Here is a 19,507-nt window from a genome sequence, read left to right on the forward strand (position 1 = left end):
TGAACAAAACAATATCATAGAAAGAACGTAATCTATACATTGACTGTTATTCATGAAGCAAAGCTTTCCACATTGCATTTTTTTTCTTCTATTACAAGCTCCCATTTTCTTTAGTGTGACTGTCACTTTAAGGGTTAAAGATAGGCGGCAACTATTCACAGCTTGTGGTGAGACTGAGTGGCACCATTAAGTAGAGGCATTACCCAAAGTTGATACTTTGGAAGAAGACAAAAGAACAATGGTTGATTATCCAGGAAAACAGATGGGACACTTACAGAGTTGTGTGAATGAGTGGGACGGTTGCAGAAACAGATTTTTCATTAGTAACCACCAGCCACCTGATGGACACAGAGGTGGAATGACTTAATGTGAAATGGACAATTCAGCTGATTCTCCTTGTCAGAAGAATTATTGAGCCAACATTACATTAGTTATGGCCTGATTGTGGGTAAAGGAAACAAGAGAATTCCTGCATTGGATCATAACCATTGTGATGGTCATTTCAAGTGACCGTGCCTGGGATTTGGAAGCATCATATAATCATATAACCATTCACGGAGCGGAAACAGGCCATGTCGGCCTTTCGAGTCCGCACCGGTTCAATAGAACAATTCCACTAGTTCAAACCCCGCTCTCTGAACATGTTTTGTTTCCCCCAAGTAAGAAAACAGGGAGTCGTGAAAACTATTCATATGAAAGGATATTTCTCTGGAAGCAACTTGACAATGATTAGTGAATTTTGACTCAGTCTCTCACATCTTCTTCGTGATTACTTCTGTACATCAGTTTAAAAGTCTGGACTCTTGGTGAATTTCTATTGCTGCTGGTCTGCGACATAACAAATCAAATAACTGACTATCACATTAACGGAATCCTGCAAGATCCGGGAACTACTAAGAACCTCAAAATCAGACTCTTTTTTTTAATTTATTTTTCACACTATGAACCATACTGACCAAAATACACACAAACATTTCCCTCTTGAATATACACAGTGACATTTCCAAGGGCAATTCATTCATTCTTTCAAGTGTTAAAGCGATAGCAGCAATTTTCCTACACTTAAAATTAAATCACAATTTAAAAAAGCACATACTGATTTTAAAAATAAATTTAAAGATACAAATTGATAAAATTCTGACATCAGAGCATAATACATTAAAAAAATTTCCCTCGGATGTTTATATAAGAGGGATAATGGACAGTTTCTGCCCATCTGCCAGGCTTTTAGTTCTAGAATGATGCCAGCTTGGGACATGGCCATTCTGTGTTCCCACATTGCAGCATGACCCCATTGGCCCAAGAGCAACATTGTAAGGTGGCAGACTCCCACTCTACACACTGAAGGATTACCTGAAGTGATGCAAGGACCTGAAATGAGCATGCACAACCTTTAAAAAGAATCAATTATTTTTTTCCTTTCCAAGATGAAGTTTAAAAAAAATACATGAATTTGCTAAAATAAATGTTGCAAATTCATGTCTTATTATTAATACTGCTGGAGGACACTACTAATTCTCTTGTGATAACAAAAGACTTAATGTGCATTGCTGCACTTTCAGATAGGATACTATACCAAGGAATGTAGAAGAACAAATCTTATAATCCAGTCCAACATTTATCTTTCCATCAATATCACTTAAAAAGACTCCAGTTACTGTGGCATTGTTTGAAGGAACATGCAGTTTACACATCCTACATTAGTGACAACACTGCAAAACACTTAATTGCTCATTACATGCTTTGAAGTAACCTGAGATAATGAAATATCTATATCATCACAAGTCTCTTGGTTTCACGTCTGCCTCAAGTCTCACACAGCCCAAATTTGTTAATGGCAATACCTTGTCTCTTTTTGATGGCCAACCACCAGATATCATTAAAATATTAGTCAGGATTTTAAATATAGTAAAGGGGAAAATTCAATAATAGTTTAATTGGCATTCAAAAGTTTAAGAACTTGCACCAAAGAAAATTGAACATCCAAGCAGAGAAAATTATCTTAGTTCAAATTACATTTGGCTCAGTCAAAATAACAGTGAAACTAAGGGCCTCAGCATTATTTTACATAAAGATTAAAACAATATGGTGCAAGAAGCAGATAAAACAGGAGAAATGTAAATATTCACAAATTGTTCCCCTTTTGCTTCACAACAACAGTATTTCATTGTTTAAATCACTATGGAAATGCGTTGAATTTTTCAGTTGTCCAGTGGACTCAAGTCAATTCCAAAACTTCCTTTCTAATTATCAAGGAGACATCAGATGGTATCAAAGGTGTTAATTCATGCTGTGCAACCTATCTGGCTTTGCTCTGTGCCTACAAGCTCTCATCTTATTCAAGAAATTTTACTTGGTGAAATTTTCAAAAACATACAAGTTGTTTTAATTTTTTTTAACTTTTCCTTTCAGTTCTTTGTTTAAAAATGCCAAATGAATCTCTTCCATCGGTCTCCTCCTGAGTATCCACCATCACAGATGCCAGGATTCAATCGATTCAATTCACCACTTGCTGTATCTAGAAAAGGCAATGTGCATTGGATACAGAAAAGCATCCCAGGTCCTGACAACACAGTTTGTTGTCATGTTTTTTTTTATATATATTGTCAGACTATTAAAATTAACCAAGGCACTAATTTAAAAATATTTTCCCAAAAAATTTCTTTTGTGTATATATAACTTGGCTCCATATATAATATGGCTGCATTGTTCACGTTATAGATAGCTAAGATACTACCTTCATTCTGTTTAGAAAGATATTTAAATGGCTAATCATTCTCTTGAAACAAAATATAACATATTAACCTCAAAAATCTGTTTATAAATGTCACAGTAGGATTATTTCAACCTAATGCAGTGAGATTACCTACATTGTAGTTACTACTCTCTACAATTACCATATATTTTGGTGTATAAGTTGAGTCGTGAAACCCTAAAAAAAATTCTCAAAATGGATGGGGGTGGGTTTGACTTTCTACGCCGGATGTACTTTTGAGACCTTAAATTCACCAAAAAAAAACTTGACATACAAAAGTTGGTGCTGGCAGCACCTCCCCACTGCTGCTCCACAGCACCTTCCCACTGCGGGCACCACCATAACCATTCCTACCTGAGACCCTGAGATTGCCGCCGCTGCTCCTGCCTGGTAGGCCAAGGTTCCCACTGGGAGCACGATGTCGCTGCTCCAGCTCTTTGGGGGCAGCCCGAAAAATGGGGGACAACTTGAACTCCAGATATAACATAAAACCATTAAAATGAGGCTAAAAAAGGGGTCAACCTATCTGCTTGCTATCGACTTACATGCTGAATTATATGGTAGTACCTGATCTAAGCCCATTTAAGTTTCTCCCAAACAAAAATACAACTTTACATCATGTTAACCTTCATTCCAGGCATTTTACAAGTGACTTCTATTTCTTCAGCTTTGCACATTCTTAAAATTAGCCATCAAGGGTTCTTGCTCTTTGAACCATGCAATTTCAAAACTATTGCAGTTATTATATAGTGCATGTTCTGTACATGCATTGTTAACAAAAGAATCCTCTATCAAGTCAGGCTGCATCTATGGAGAGAGAGAGAGAGAGAGAGAGAGAGAGAGAGAGAGAGAGAGAGAGCGAGCGAGAGAGCGAGCGAGAGAGCGAGCGAGAGAGCGAGCGAGAGAGAGAGCGAGAGAGAGAGCGAGAGAGAGAGCGAGAGAGAGAGCGAGAGAGAGAGCGAGAGAGAGAGCGAGAGAGAGAGCGAGAGAGAGAGCGAGAGAGAGAGAGAGTCAGCTTTTAACTTCTTTTTCAGATCTGAAGAAGTTTGAGCTGAAGCAGGTTGTTAAGCATCAGATCCAGGGAAAGGCAAGATGGAAGAACATAAACAAAAATGGAAGATCCTAGTAAGGGGTGAAGGCAAGAGAGATTACATGAAAGAAACAGATACTGGTACAGGATACTGGGATAAGCAAGATAAATCTTTCGGGAAGTTGGAATCACTGACATATGAAAAAGACTATTGGTTATGACCCAAAATTATTGCAAGATATTGAAACCCCCTAAAAGATGAGGTGTTGCCCCAGAGTTAACTTAATTCCAATGGAACACAAGACCAAAACTAAAGAGAGATTGCAATGCAAGGTGAGTTAAAAATGAGGCTGACTGAAAATTCATGGTCAATTTTACTGACTAAACATAAATGACCTGCAAAACCCCTAGCATTTGATCTTTCCGAAAGAGAAGTCAACCTTATGGGCAGGAAGAATGGCATATTAAGTGGAAAAGTTCAAGTAAATTGCTGTTTTACTGGAAAAATTATCTGTGCCCTAAACTTGGGAAGAAAGGAGATAAAGGGGTCAGTGGTGTTTTACTAGAAAATGGTGCAATGGGACACTTAAAGAGTGTTCCCTTTGTCACGCTCTGGCACCCCCAGAAATGGTGAAAGGGGAAGAGAGATGTGCTCTGTTGTTAAATCAAGCTGGAGAAACTGCAGGAGTTTAATATGATGTGTGTGAACACTGGTTGGATGAAAGGTGAGGACAAGGGGAAGAAACTCATAGCTGTAGATTGAAGAGAAAATATCGAGCAGAGTTGTGGACATTGGCACCACATGATAGAAAATTGTCGGTTACAATGGAGGAGTTCCCTAGCTGTAAAGAAGAATGGAAAGGCAGCAGAAAAAAAACCCATAGAAAACAGAGGTCCAATTAGACACGTCATGGAGCTGCTACCCTCCACCATCAGACTTCTCAACAACAAACTCAATCAGGGATTTATTTAAGGACTCTTACTTTTGCGCTTTATATTTTCTGTATTTCACAGTTTGGTTACGCTTCTTTATTTGTTTTCATGTGTACGTTGAGTCTGTTTTTTTTAAAAAAAACTGCCAATAAGTAGTAATTCTGCCTTGCCCACGGGAAAAAGAATCTCAGGGTTGCATGTGATGTCATGACTACTCTGACAATAAACATGAATCTGAATCTGAACAAGAACAAGGGAGAATGCAACTGGGTGCTTAGATGGATGGGAGGAAGTGTAGTCAAAATGAGATTAATTTAACTCTTTCTAAGAGGTAGAGCGAGATAAGCTGAGGGAGGAAGATGAACAATGTGAAGGCTAAGATGAAGAATGAAAATATAATTGATATAATTTAGAGCAGAATTGGTTTTGGCAGCAAAGCTAAGAAGCTTTTCAAGATACAGGTGGTATCTACATTATAGCCTTTTGAGAACCAAATTCAACTTTAGAGAATTTACAAATCATCACAAAAATTTAAGATGGGAATAAAATTCAGTCTCACAGAATTTATGTGGAAAGAGTGAATAAATTAACATTTTTTTCCAACTTATGTCTTTTGACAATTCAGCTTCATATTACAAAAACTCCAGACAAGGGGGAGGGGAGGGCGACCTGTACTGGATAAACAGGATGACCAAAGAAATCAAATAGGTCTGATATAAAGCACATTCTGCGCATCCCAGAAAGTTGCAGTGGCATTACAATCCAATACATGTTCTATTGCTCCTGTTTGTACAATGGAGACAAATGTGCATTCAGAAGTTCGCTTGATGGAAAGCCATGTTGATTGTTGAGATCCAAGAGCCTTCCATAAGCACCAAAGGACTCAGGAAATCTCTTTTTGGGGTGGATGTATTGAGCGATTTGATCTCCACACTGAAAAGATGTCAGGAAAATTAAACCCTACTCTTTGTTTCCTGTCTGCCAACCATTTTCTATCCATGACAGTACCCTTCCCCCAATACCATGTGCTCTAATTTTGCCCACTAATCTCCTATGTCAGACCTTATCAAAGGCTTTCTGAAAATCTAGGTACACCAACTCCACTGGCTCTCCCTGTCTCTCCATTTTCATAGTTACATCCACAAAAAAAAAATCCAGAAGATTAGTCAAGCATGATTTCCCCTTTGGAAATCCATGCTGACTAAGACCAACCATGGACAGACATGTCAGCAAGGAAACGGGATGGGGAATTTAAGTGGAAGGCCATTTCAATTCCCTGTTTCACTCCAGATCCAGTGTATTGAGGCAGCTCATTGCATCGATCCTAAATCTCAGCATGTGGCAAACTCACGGCTTTGAGGAAGGTTGTGAACCCTAGAGATAACAGTAATTGGATAGACCTAAAAAAGGGATTTTTTTTTTGGATTCCAGCTTCAAACATAGAAAATAGGTGCAGGAGTAGGCCATTTGGCCCTTCATTTTGATCATGGCTGATCGTTTACTAAGTACCCAGTGTAAAGGTTAAAGCCTAGTGTTTTCGCTTCTTAGTTAATTTTATGACTATCCTTTCAAGGATAAGTATCGTTTGTAGTGTTACCATAGTTACTATGATGCGATGTGTTGTAACATCTGAGCAGACTCAGAGCTTGCTTTCTCATTCTTCGGAGAACCATGAAATACTTTTCTTTGAATTTGTCTTAATCACGTTATGTCTTTAAATATAACCGGATGCTTTCCTATGCATCATTATGAAAATCTTGATGTGAAGTTATGCAAAATGTTTATCTGTTTATATCAACCAATTAAAGCTACATAAATTTGAATCTACAGAGTTTGGTTTATTGGATTGATAAGATTGTAATTCGGAATATTGTCCTTGCGTTTCATTGAAGATGACATGCTTTGAAATCGGGAAATACTAGAAAATGCAAAGTGTCATCTATAGCCAGTACCTGTCTTCTCCACATACCCCCTGATCCTCTTAGCCACAAGGGTCAATCTAACTTCCTCTTAAATATAGATAAAAAAACCAGCTTCATCTACTTCCTGTGGCAAAGAATTCCACAGATTCACCAATCACAGAGAAAAAAAAATTCTCATCTCAGGTTCTAAAAGACTTCCCCTTTATCCTTAAACTGTGATCCCTGGTTCTGGTTTTCCCCATCATCGGGAACAACCTTCCTGCATCTAGCCTGTCCAATTCCTTAAGAATTTTATACATTTCTATAAGATCCTCCCTCAATCTTCTAAATTCCAGTGAGTATAAGCCTAATCGATCCAGCCTTTCTTCATATGTAAGTCCTGCCATCCCTGGTATCAATCTAGTGAACCTTCTTTGGCAAGGATGTCTTTCCTCAGATAAGATCAAAACTGGACACAGTATTCTTGGTGTGGTCTCACCATGGGCCTATACAGTTGCAGTAGAACATTATTAAAAGATTCAGTTTGTGCCAGTGCTTGAAATAAATGGTGCAATTAATAATCTGATGACAAGAATTTAAGATCTTAATGTGATAACAAAACTACAGCTTAATAATGCAATGTAGTTAGTAGCTATTTTCATTTATATTGGTTTTTTTTTAAACGAAGAAATATCGCAAAAAGCACCAACTCAATGAAAACAAAATTATTCAAAGCTTGTTTATAAAGGAACTTAATGGTATTTATAACACAAAACCAGGTCTAAGTGAGTATTTATAATGAGAATCTTAAAAGAAAAGTCCAAAAATTTCGGCTGGGTATTCAGAGCTTAGGACCAGTTGATGAAAGAACAGCAAAAGTCCTAAAATCTGGACTGTTCAGGGATTGGGTTGGTCTGGATTTTCCAATTTTTCAGATTCTCGGGGCCTCCTTTTAAAATTAAAATTTAAGGAGAATAAAGAAGAGATGAACAGGTAAATTTTGATAGTTTATTAATGAAACTTTTTTTCATACAAAATACAAAGCACTTATGCATTCAACCACGCATGCACTCAAAAGCCCACAAAATTGTTAAAAACTGAGGCTTTGAGAAGTCCCGGGTGGTCCAGATTTCTGCCATACAGATTTTTGAACTTATTTTAAAGAATTAAAGCATTTGAGTGTGATTTAAAGGTTGCAAGTTAACCTATAAAAGACAAAAATAGCCACTGTGACTTTTGGCTTGAAGAGAAGATACAGAAATCATAATGGAGAGATTAGGGCTTGAAAGTAATTGAAGAGATGGCAGTGGAAATAATATCCAAGTGCTTTCAGAGGAGGATGGAGGTAATAAGGTAGTTTGCAAGGATAATAGGTTCAAGGTGTCTTCTTAGGAGGATGCAAGTTTCTAAGAACATCAGAGGAGGGAAACATTTATAATATTGGCTCATGTGGGCCCAAGTCATCAATCAATTGTACGATGGGAATGGGCTTTAAAAAAAAATCAGGAGTTGGCTTTATGTTCAAAGCAAGTTTGAAGAAGCTACACAAAGACATGGTCAGAAGTAGAACAATGAAGAAATCAGAGGAATTTGGCCTGGAAGGTAAAAGGCAATAGCGCCTACAGCACTGACAACTGATGGCAGTTCTCCCTTCAAGATTCCTTTATTATCATGTAATAAAAAGAGTAATATTATACAAAATTGCCTTTATCCAGATTTGTCATCAGCAGAAATTGCCGGACACCACTTACAGTGAAGCAAAAGAGAGACCCCCAGAGTCACCGAGTGGATTCGCCTCCAGCATTCCTGCAGCTTCTGCAGGCACACAGACTCCAGTCCAAACCATCAGCAACGTGAGCTCCAGGTCCTAACCTCCGACACAGCATCCTCGGCACCCTTTCACATCTCGGTTCTGATACTTGGTATCTCTTCATCCAGTCTTGAGCCATTCTCCAGCAGTTCACAGCCTGGAGTGAACCCTTTGGCCACAGTCTCCATCAATCTGCAGCCTGCGTGGGTTCCTCGCCTCAAGTGGCCAAAAATCCTGCATGTTCCTTCATACCAGCACTCTGGAAGCAATTTCCATATGCAACTATTCCCATTCCACCTCAAAAAATGCACAATATTTGTAAAACAAATCGATCCATTTGCTATCCTACAGAAAGTCTGAATGCACCCATAAGCACATCCAGAACCTACAAACTCAATTGCTCTCATTGTTAAGAGCAATTTGGTTTATTTTGCAAAGGAGAAATAGAAAATGAATTAAAAGGGACACTTACGGTGCACATACTCATGAATTATGAATTCCATCTGCTGAAGTTTCACTTAGGTCAGGCAAATTTCTATTATAAGGAGATTTATTTCCCTTCATCTATTCGCCTCTTCGTGAATACTTTCTTTTGTAACCAGTCATTATTCACTTGTAATTTCTAATTAATGGACTTTTCAGATCAATGTGATTCATATCTATACAAGAAAACACGTGCATCGCAAAAAGAAAAAAAAATACCAACATTGGTTGAAATGACATAGCAAGCTGTTTCTATGCTTCTTGGAAGTTTCAAAAAGAAAAAATATCCACTTCCTTCGATCCCCCCCTCACCACCCTGCATGTCCATACGCATGACTAAAACAACTGTAACCAAACAGTGCGCAAACCTTTCATACAAGACCACATTTATCATGATCACTGAAAAGAGAGATGCTTTTTCTTTCTTTGTTTCCACACATCTCTCCCCATATCTTTCATTAAAACAAATCTGCAATGACATCTTGAAGGATTAGAGATATTTTAATAACTGAATTATGTTGTTCATCACAAAAGGTTAATGTCTCATTTTTGGCCATAATGAAGATATTATTGCCTGAAGCCATGACATAATCATTATTTTGGGTGGTCTCCCTGTATGTAATAACAGCAGTGTTTAATGAAAGGCTGCATGTATACAATAGATCACTCACTTCTTCCATGTGCTTTAACCAAAGCAATGCTTAAACTACTGTTTCTTCATTAAGATTGTAAATCAATCAAGGCAGTTTTCTAAAACAATACTTTCACTTGATTAATTTCCTAGGTTAGAACGCTTATCTTTCCCCATACCATTGAGCCAAGTTTTTCATTTTATTACTGAAACAAATTCCGTAAAGTATGGGGCCACTGAGGCAGTGTTTCAAATGATAAAAACAAATAACAAAAATTTTAATCAACCAAATGCCACAAATTATTTTGGAATTTCAGACTGAGATTATCTGCTGTTTAATGAGCAGGACTTTCTAAATTATGAAGGAAGTTCACCAAATTTCCTGCCTTTTTGGAATTTCTGGATGGGATCATTTTGTTGGAAATCTAACAAACTCTAGGCATACTCAAAAATGCCAATACTTTGCAATGACCTTGAAATAAAATAGAAACATTATCAAATTGGATTACTTCATAGATGATTGCTCAACTCTTTTATATAGAGAAGCATCCTGACTCTTCCCTTCAGCAATACACTAAAGTGGAATCTTGGTATTCCAATAGGATATACACAGATTTATTCAATTACTAACATATTCCCACCAAACAATGAAAATGCACAAAAACAAGTGTGGATTTCAGGACTGAAATGTTTACAACCAAAGTAAATTATGTGAATTGAATCATTCTATGTGATATTGTTTATATTTTAGTGGATTGAATATCATCAGTAAACAAATAGTAGATGAAAAACCAAAGGAATAGATCATTTGACACTGTGCATTTTTTGCCATTCAGATCATGGCTGACATTTAATAACATCAGCAAGATTTTCCTGTACAAACCTCTTTGATGGACAAAACTCTAGTTAACTCTGCTTCTGTATATACAGTAACTGAACCTCCACAGCTCTCTTGAACAGAGAAATTCAAAAATTCATCCTCCACTAATATTTTTTTCCGTTCAGTTACAAATGGCAAACACCCTTTTTGAAACTTATATCAGCTAATTTTAAGAGACAGTCAGGAGGGATCAATCCTGCATGTACCCTTTAAAACCTTGTCAAGAAAAAATGTTTCATGGAGATCACTTCATTCTTCTAAACTCTGGAATTGAGGTGTAGTCTGCTTAATCCATCCCAGCAATCAATATAGCAAAACATCATTGCGCTCACTCAATCACAATATCCTTCCTTGTGCAGGCACACCAGACCTGTACACAAAATTCCATGTCTGGTCTTACCAAGGCCCTGCTTAATTTCTGGTATTGAAATGTTCTTGCAATAAAGGCCAATATGGTCTTCCTAATTGCTTGCTGTGCTTGCATCAGTTCGCTCATAACATTCTCCAGCCCATCCCCTGGCACAACGGCTCTAAAAAGCAACAAGGAAAGGCTCCCTCCTGCACCATGAAGTCTTTTCCTGAATAGACAGTTTTATGACATAATGCTGATTGATCACATTGCTCTGCCAGATCAGATTAGTTTTCTGCCACAGACAGAAATGCTTTTGGAACTTCAACAACTGCATAAAGAAAACTTCTCTCCAAACCTTTGGCAACCATAGATAGATCTTTTTTTTAATATTCCAACCCATCTGTCTGAACTGGATCTAGATCCAAAAAGGTAAATCAACAGTGCTCTGACTCTCAACCTCATAAATTTCAGATACCAACAGGAGTTTCTTTCTTTCTCTTTCTTCTGAACGTACCATTCCACAGTCAAGGGTGCCCCACAGCATACTTCCCAAGGCATGTCATTGCAATTCTTCAGCAAACGACTAAAAGGTACACAATAGAAGCTTTGATGAACATGCATTCTGATATTTCTTTTAGTTTCTCCCAGTAGTACGATCAAAACTGGCATTTAGTATTCCTGATCATTAATGCATTTTCAAATAAGATGAAATCAGTTACACTAGAAACCTGCAAATCCCCAGAGACCAAAAAAAAGCCAAAAAAAGTCATCAGGTTGATGGGGTAGGGAAAAGTGTACGAATTTAAAAACCTTATTGTCACCAGAGACTCTCAAACACTTTTACAGGTGTACTGTGGAGAGCATTCCGTCAGTAAAAACACAAAATGCAGGAGAACCTCAGCAAAGGTAAAGATACATTGCCAATGTTTCAAGCTTTAGCCCTTCATCAAAGTATGAAAAAATGTGGGGATAGCAACAATGAGGGGGGGGGGAGGAGGTATGGCTGTGTAGGTGGAAGAACTGGAAAGGCAAGAAAGGGGGAGGGAAAAGAAAGGGCAAGAGGGTTTAGTGGAAAGCAATAAAGTCAATGTTAATGCCATCTGGCTGGAGAGTACCCAGACGGAAAATAAGGTGTTGTTCCTCCAATTTGTGGGTGGTCAGGCTGGGATAGTACACAAGGCAATGGACAAACATGCGAGTGTGACTCAGAATTCAAATGGTTGACTACTGGGAGGACGCTATTGTTGCGAACAGAGAGGAGGTGCTGAGCAAAGTGATCTCCCAACCTGCAATCAGTCTCTCTGATGTAGAGAATGCCACCAAGAGAGAACCGGATGCACTCGTGAGTAGAGGGGGTCAAGTCCCAGGTTGGAGTGGACAGCTGTGGTGTCAGGAGTACTATCGTGTTGGCAGCCAGGGCCCAAGTGGGAGTGGATGGCCATGGCATCAGGTATACCACTGTGTTGGCAACTAGGGGGTCAGAGCCCAGTTTGGAGTGGGCAGCCATCAGATGTACCGTCATTGCTGCCTGGTATGGAGGTGCCTACACTCAGGACAAGAAAAAAAAATCTTCAGAGGGTTGTTAACTCAGCCTGCAACATCACTGGCATCGTCTATTGAGGACATCTACAAGAGACAACGTCTTAAGAAAGCAGCCTCTTTCCTCAAGGACCCCCCACCACCCAGACCATGCCCTCTTCACTCTGCTACCATCAGGAAAAGCCTGAAGACAAGCACTAAGTGGCACAAGGACAGCTTCTTCCCCACTGCCATCAGATTCCTAAATGAACAATGAATGATAGACAAGACCTTACTTTACCTTTTATAATCATATAACCATTTACAGCACAGAAACAGGCCAGTTCTTCATTTACTTTGTAATGTTGCCACAAAACAATGAATTTCATGACATCTTTGGTTGTGTTTATTTAGCCTTTTGTCTGCCAGCTTTCATTTTCCCCTGATGCCTGTCCTCCTGAGAGCAGTGACTCAGCCCAACCTCAGGTCTGGTACCGGACCCCATACTGAGGCTAATGGCCAACTTCCATGTAAGTGATCAAACAACATCAGCAGGGTGTGTGACCAGCCATAATAAACCACATTTTATCAACATTCAGGCTAGTCTCCAACAAGGCTTGAAGAAACACCAAACGATTGCAAAAATCCCCAATAAATCTTCTTTCCCTCCCAAGCCTAATGCAACAGTAATTCTTCTAATTTATTCCTACAGCTTTCTGCCCTGGTTGGAGGTACTCTGACAATAAATCCGAACTTTGCTACTTCTGTTGAGATTGTCCATATTCTTCCTAAATCCCTTTTTCAAAATAAACACAATTGTGACATCAGGAGATGTCACAAAATTCAGTTTTGTGGCAGCATCACAGTATATAATTTTACAAATTAAATGAAAATAGTGCAAGAGAAGGCAAAGGAAGGTTCAAAATGCAGTTATTGAAACATGTTGGCAAGCTCTACAATTGAACCACTTCTCCAATATCCTGCAAATTAATCCAGTTGCCTTTGCACTTCAACAATGGATCTATGCATCATTGGACGCTGCTATTTATCTTGTGCGTTTAACATGTAAAAAAAAACAAATCTGAAAAAAAATGAAACAAACGTTCGGTTTCTATTTTGAGGCTCCCGTGTAATTGATGGCCGAGGATTGTGCTAACATAGAACAATAGAGCAATTTACTTTCTTAAGCTTCTCTGATTTGCTTTTAATTAAAGTTGGACGGGGGTAGATTACAACAAAGACCGTTCTGCCGTGACTTCCACTGGCGGCCGTCTCATTTTTGGGGAGCCACCACCTGTTGCCCAGTGCAGTCTGACCGAATTGAGTGAGCCAAGGATTTTTTTTAATCCGCAGGGTCGTACTACCCACAACAATTTCAAGTTAAACTTTTAGGACTTGCTTTGTGTCCTTTTATAGACAAAGAAAACAAATGAAACTTCATATCCATATTTTGACTTTATGCTTGAATATTTGGGATTGATTCTAAAGGATCAAAGCGAACGGCTTCGTGATTTAGCAATGAAAATCTACCAGCGATTCTCGGATGTGTTTTACGCTACGTTTGCATTTCAGCCGACAGCGTCGATTCAATTAATTCCTACTATCTGCTTGAAAATACAGGGTCAACAGTGAACTGATACAAATACAAGATACATGTAACAAGTTAAACGAAACAGGTTACTGCTGAGGCGGAGGTCAAGTGCTGCAACACTTGGGGGAAACTACTGTGTTGCGCTAGGACCGCGAAGAAGCTTTTACTAACTATCCACCCCCCCCCCACCCTCCCCTCCTCCTCCTCCTCCTCCTCCTCCTCCCAACCCAACGGGTTTTTCAGAGTTCCTGTAATAAAATAGCCGAAGGCTTCGCACCATGGCAGCAGGAAAATTCCACGACAGGAATTCTTCGCACTGTATTAATATACAGGATGAAACCAGGACAAACACGGGCACTTTGGTGCCAGAAACAGATTCTGATGGATCTTGACGAGATAAAATTCCAACTGCCGGCGCATATACCTGTCTACAAACTGCAAATAATATTGAAAGACCAATCTCTTACAAAGATATTCTTGATTGCCACTGAATCATAGCACATCGTTACGCAGAGTCAAGGCAGTGGAGGTGATCGATTACATTATATACTTCGATATTAAAATATTTAGCAGAAACGATCACTTTCGGTTGCAGCCGTCGGGCCAATCCTCCCTCCCGATTTCGAAGGAAAAGTTACAAGTCAGAGTCTGGTCGTCGGGTCTTTTAAAAGAAATATTTGCACTTCAACCGTGCTGGAGTTTGGCTGGGATATTCAAATCATTGCAGCAGGTGAACGCATTCATGTGAAAACGTGAGTCCCGACAGCAAATTGCATTTGACACACAACGTGCTCGCCCCTAGTGGGATTTTTCATTCGACCTCGAGGCGCATCATACATGCTCTCTAAAAGATATGTACGTACGATTAAATCAACACATATCCTACACCCCCCAAAAAATCCAGATGTTTCCACTACACATTGCAATATCCCAGTAACAAAAAGGAATTTATCGTTAGAAACAAAACTGGTAGAGACCGAAAATAGTGAAACGGCATGAAGATGGGTTGGCGAGAAACGTGGAAGGGGGATGCCCGAATCGCCAAGCACAGCAGGTAAGCTCGGCATCAAACTGCATCGCCCTCGTTAGCTTAGGTGAAAAAGAGAGCGACTTTTTTAATTGGTTGTGCGTTTTGCGGGAGTGAGATTCTCGACTGAGAATCACCTGCGCTGCTTTTCCAAGTGACATACATGGCACTCCCTATATTCGTTAACATACCAAGTTTTAATAGTTGCCACTTTTTTTTGTCGGTGTGGCGTTGTAGATCAAAACCTCTTGGAGTGCGCTTCTGTGAAACGGATTCCAACCTTCTTGGGGAGAGGTTTGGATAATTATAGTCTGAAGACTGCTAATTTTAGTCCAACAATGGGAATGGTCAAGACTCGTCTCCCCGACATCTCCACACTGCCCAGGCAAAGCAAATGAATCAAGAAGAGTTCAATGAGAGAATACAGACGTGGTTATTTGTTTGCTCTCCCAAGAAGTGCGATGGTATTCCAGATAATACACTTTTAAAGTACTGTCGCCCCTCTTCCGCGGGTGTTCAGAGCTGTCGCAAGCCTTTGTCTTCCGACAGATAAAGGCTAAGCTGGCGCCTGCATATTTAATCGCGCTGCAAAAAAAAAGGAGTTAATGCTACAGACTACAGGAGAGTTTTTTTCCCCAGAATGGGCAAAGTAACTCGAAGGCGCGTGGGCTTCTTTGAAACAGGCCAACGTCAGTTTCAACTTATTTTAAACTCAACCGAGCATTCCAGATTTTGCCCGACCCGTTTGAGAACAGCGGTTCAGAGCGGGACTTTGCAAAGTGTAGCAGTAAAAAAATGTGGGGGGGGGGGGGGGGGTGCAGCTGTCACGGAGGAATCTCAAGCCGCGTCGTGACTACCCTTTTAACCCGCGTGGCTAACAAATTAGTCTGCAGGAAGGACATTACCCTGAACTTTTGAAGTGGACCGACTGGCCATTTGCTTGGCTGATGAGCTCAAATTAAGTAAAACACGGTGCTGAGCTCAAATTAAGCAAAACACGGTGCTGGAGAAACTTAGCAGGTCAAACCGCGTACCTTACGTTGCAAAGATAAAGGTACATAATCAACATTTCGGGCTTGAGCCCTGACCTTGAAGGGCTCATGGCCGAAACGTTAGTTCTGCTTATTTTGCTATATAAAGTACACTGAATTTCTCCGGCATTCTATTTTATTTCAACCAAGGTGTCTGAAAACTTTCGCGTTTTGCTAAAGATACAATGATGTATTTGACTTAGAAACCTCAAAGCAATATTAAAACTAGGCACATGTTTCCTCTTTGGGACTTCGCAGTGTAAAAGCCAAGCCTTTTCTACGTAACGTTAAAACCTGGCGTTCCCCATTTATTTGAATGATCCAAGATGTCACGCGTCCGTGGAAGCACTCGAGAAAGCTGCCGTCCTTAACTATGCGCCGACACCCTGTCTTGCCTGTTCGAGGTGACAAGTCCGCCTTGCCCACCCCGCCTGAGCCGAAATTCTCTCATTCGGAACACATACCAGTCGTGGTCACGGCTGCTGTTACGACATGCAAGGTGTTGAAAACCTGCATGACCGAAGGAAGCTTTCCTATCTCGCTCCTTTGGTTTGAAAGAAAATGCCCCCGAGTGTGCGCGGCTTCTTCATGATTAAAACTCCCCATGCCTGGTGAAATCCCCTCCCCGGTTCGGTGAAAATAAAAGCACAGAACTCGAAAAGATCAGACCTTTCTTTTGATTGGTGTGGGGGGGGGGGGGTGTTGTTGGAGGAAAACAAAGACCGAAGTCTGCACTTCTAAACTTTGTTTCCGTCTTGAAACGATTTCGCCTTATTGCATTCGTCCCGCTGATAAACATTTCGTCCCCTCTCCTCTGGCTCTGTAAAAGCTGTTACTAAAGTCGGTCAATCATGAGTTAAGTGACATACACCCAGAGTCCATGGAAGACGCCGCATGTCTCCATCTGGGCATCAGTTCGGTCCTTGTTTCTATCCTTGATTGTTGCACAAACTCCCTGTACCCCCCCCCCCCCCCCAGGAAACAAAACACTGCAACACCGATAGGACTGGCATGGTCTTACCTTGGCCGTGTAGCACAGTAGCAAGCAGGAAGCCAAAAAGCAGCGCAACAGGCTGCATAATGATCTTGTCTGACTCCTGGTTATGTTTTGTTTAACCAACACTTCAAAAGGAGGAAGCCGAAAGGAATTGTTTAAGGTTTGGCGGGGGGGGGGGGGGGGGAATGAGCAGCAGAGACGATCAGATCATGGCTGGCGGTGGCTGTTGATAAGTTCTCGTTGCTCTTTCAAGTAAACTTCAGAAGGACGCGGCCGGGGAATGGCACTGGCGAACATGCATGGCTTTACCGTCTGAGTCCGACTGCACGATTATTTCTCCCATGGATTGATCAAAAGCAGCATGGACCGCACCAACTTCCTGCTCTGGGGGAGGAGGGTTAACACATGGTAAGAACACAGAGAAATTCCTCGAACGCTGTTCGCGTTGAAGCCAGGGCGGTCACTCGTTTCCTCAAAAATAATACATGGTCCTTTAATTAGACGGTCGTTCATATTTCTAAGCCATTGGAATTTGCGACTCTTGCTAACTTGCGTCCCCCCAACACGTATGCTGGATGTGAGAAGCTTTGCAATCCTAAACTTGCTTCAGTCAATCGCCGGCTGCGGTGGCAGAGATGAAGGCAGGAGATAGCGATTGCACAGAAGAAACCTTAAGCATGTTTAACGTCTTCTTTTACTATTTATAAACTGATTTAAAGCTCTACAAAGCATGCACACATAAAGAAGTTGTTCAGCAAATGTACTTTTTGAGGATGGAACTTTCATTAAAAAAATAACTACTTGGATTAACCAAGTACATTCCCTTCAAAGCTTCAGATAAGTGTTTTCAACAGTGATTAATGAAATATCATTCAGGGCAGCCGATGAAAGATTTGTTGAAAGGTGGATCTTGAGGACAGAAGTTTGAGGAAGGAATTTCAAGCCCCAAAATGTATGGACCTGAAAGCACAAAAAAAAATCCAGAAGATCATGGATCGAAAACGAAAAGGTGGCTACAGAGTTTTTGAAGGCAAGGAGAAAAATGGCCATCCCAATATTTAATGGGAGGGCATTCTGCTCGACCAGTATTCTGTGTTGGCAAAGCAGAAGCAAAAAATTAGTTTCAATAGGTAGCGATGAATTGGGTTGAGTACCAAAAAGTACAAGGAGAATTTGATTTGCTTTCACCAAGCACCATGCCTGTGTCACTCGAGCCATCCAATTATTCCAAACCAATTACAGAATTTAATTACAAATATGACACAATGAAAAAACTTGGCATTGTTTTCCTTTGTGTGTATACAAATATCTCCCCCACATCTCCATCGGGCACACAAAACTCAAAATGGTCAACCAGTTTACCTATCTCGGCTGCACCATTTCATCAGATGCAAGGATTGACAATGAGATAGACAACAGACTCGCCAAGGCAAATAGCGCCTTTGGAAGCCTACACAAAAGAGTCTGGAAAAACAACCAACTGAAAAACCTCACAAAGATAAGCGTATACAGAGCCGTTGTCATACCCACACTCCTGTTCGGCTCCGAATCATGGGTCATCTACCGGCACCACCTACGGCTCCTAGAACGCTTCCACCAGCGTTGTCTCCGCTCCATCCTCAACATCCATTGGAGTGCTTACACCCCTAACGTCGAAGTACTCGAGATGGCAGAGGTCGACAGCATCGAGTCCACGCTGCTGAAGATCCAGCTGCGCTGGATGGGTCACGTCTCCAGAATGGAGGACCATCGCCTTCCCAAGATCCTGTTATATGGCGAGCTCTCCACTGGCCACCGTGACAAAGGTGCACCAAAGAAAAGGTACAAGGACTGCCTAAAGAAATCTCTTGGTGCCTGCCACATTGACCACCGCCAGTGGGCTGATAACGCCTCAAACCGTGCATCTTGGCGCCTCACAGTTTGGCGGGCAGCAACCTCCTTTGAAGAAGACCGCAGAGCCCACCTCACTGATAAAAGGCAAAGGAGGAAAAACCCAACACCCAACCCCAACCAACCAATTTTCCCTTGCAACCGCTGCAATCGTGTCTGCCTGTCCCGCATCGGACTTGTCAGCCACAAACGAGCCTGCAGCTGACGTGGACTTTTTACCCCCTCCATAAATCTTCGTCCGCGAAGCCAAGCCAAAGAAAAGATACAAATATGACACCTCAAATGCGAAAAGACCTGGAACATGTATTTTTATTGTGAATAAAGTCCATTTTGAAGTAAAAATTCCAATCCCATGCTATTTTGTTTACACTTTTATCATGTATGTGTACAGTACTTGTTTCATTCCTTTTCAAAAGGTACATTTGAAACATTCTCCATCATTCTTTCATTGGTTATTATTTAAATCAAGGTGTTTTCAAGAAGAGAGAAATGAAGTAAGCCTGTGACCAATTAAAGAGCAATGGTCATAATTAATTAACTTTGCTAAATCTGTCCCTCCCCTACCATGTTTTTCAGACTTCAACAGCAGTGTGGTGTGCTGGCGTGTGGTTTTGCAAGGTCTCAGACAGGGAAGGACAAAACAAGAAAATACACCACCAGGCCTCTAGAGCCTCTCAC

General features: G+C 40.6%; 1 protein-coding gene across 6 annotated transcripts in view; it reads right to left on the reverse strand.

Annotated features, from left to right (window-relative positions):
- lrp4 (low density lipoprotein receptor-related protein 4) overlaps nt 1–17,307 on the reverse strand; it is a 426,474-nt gene extending 409,167 nt beyond the window's left edge. For all 6 annotated transcript variants that reach the window (XM_069905480.1, XM_069905469.1, XM_069905494.1 and 3 more), the window contains exon 1: nt 16,964–17,307. In XM_069905480.1, coding sequence (XP_069761581.1) covers nt 16,964–17,021 — 58 coding nt within the window. In that variant the 5' untranslated portion in view covers nt 17,022–17,307. The remainder of the gene's footprint in view (nt 1–16,963) is intronic.
- Nucleotides 17,308–19,507: the final 2,200 nt, after the last annotated feature.

The sequence above is a fragment of the Narcine bancroftii genome, chromosome 1 (assembly GCF_036971445.1).
Source record: "Narcine bancroftii isolate sNarBan1 chromosome 1, sNarBan1.hap1, whole genome shotgun sequence".
NCBI classification, from domain to species: Eukaryota; Metazoa; Chordata; class Chondrichthyes; order Torpediniformes; family Narcinidae; genus Narcine; species Narcine bancroftii.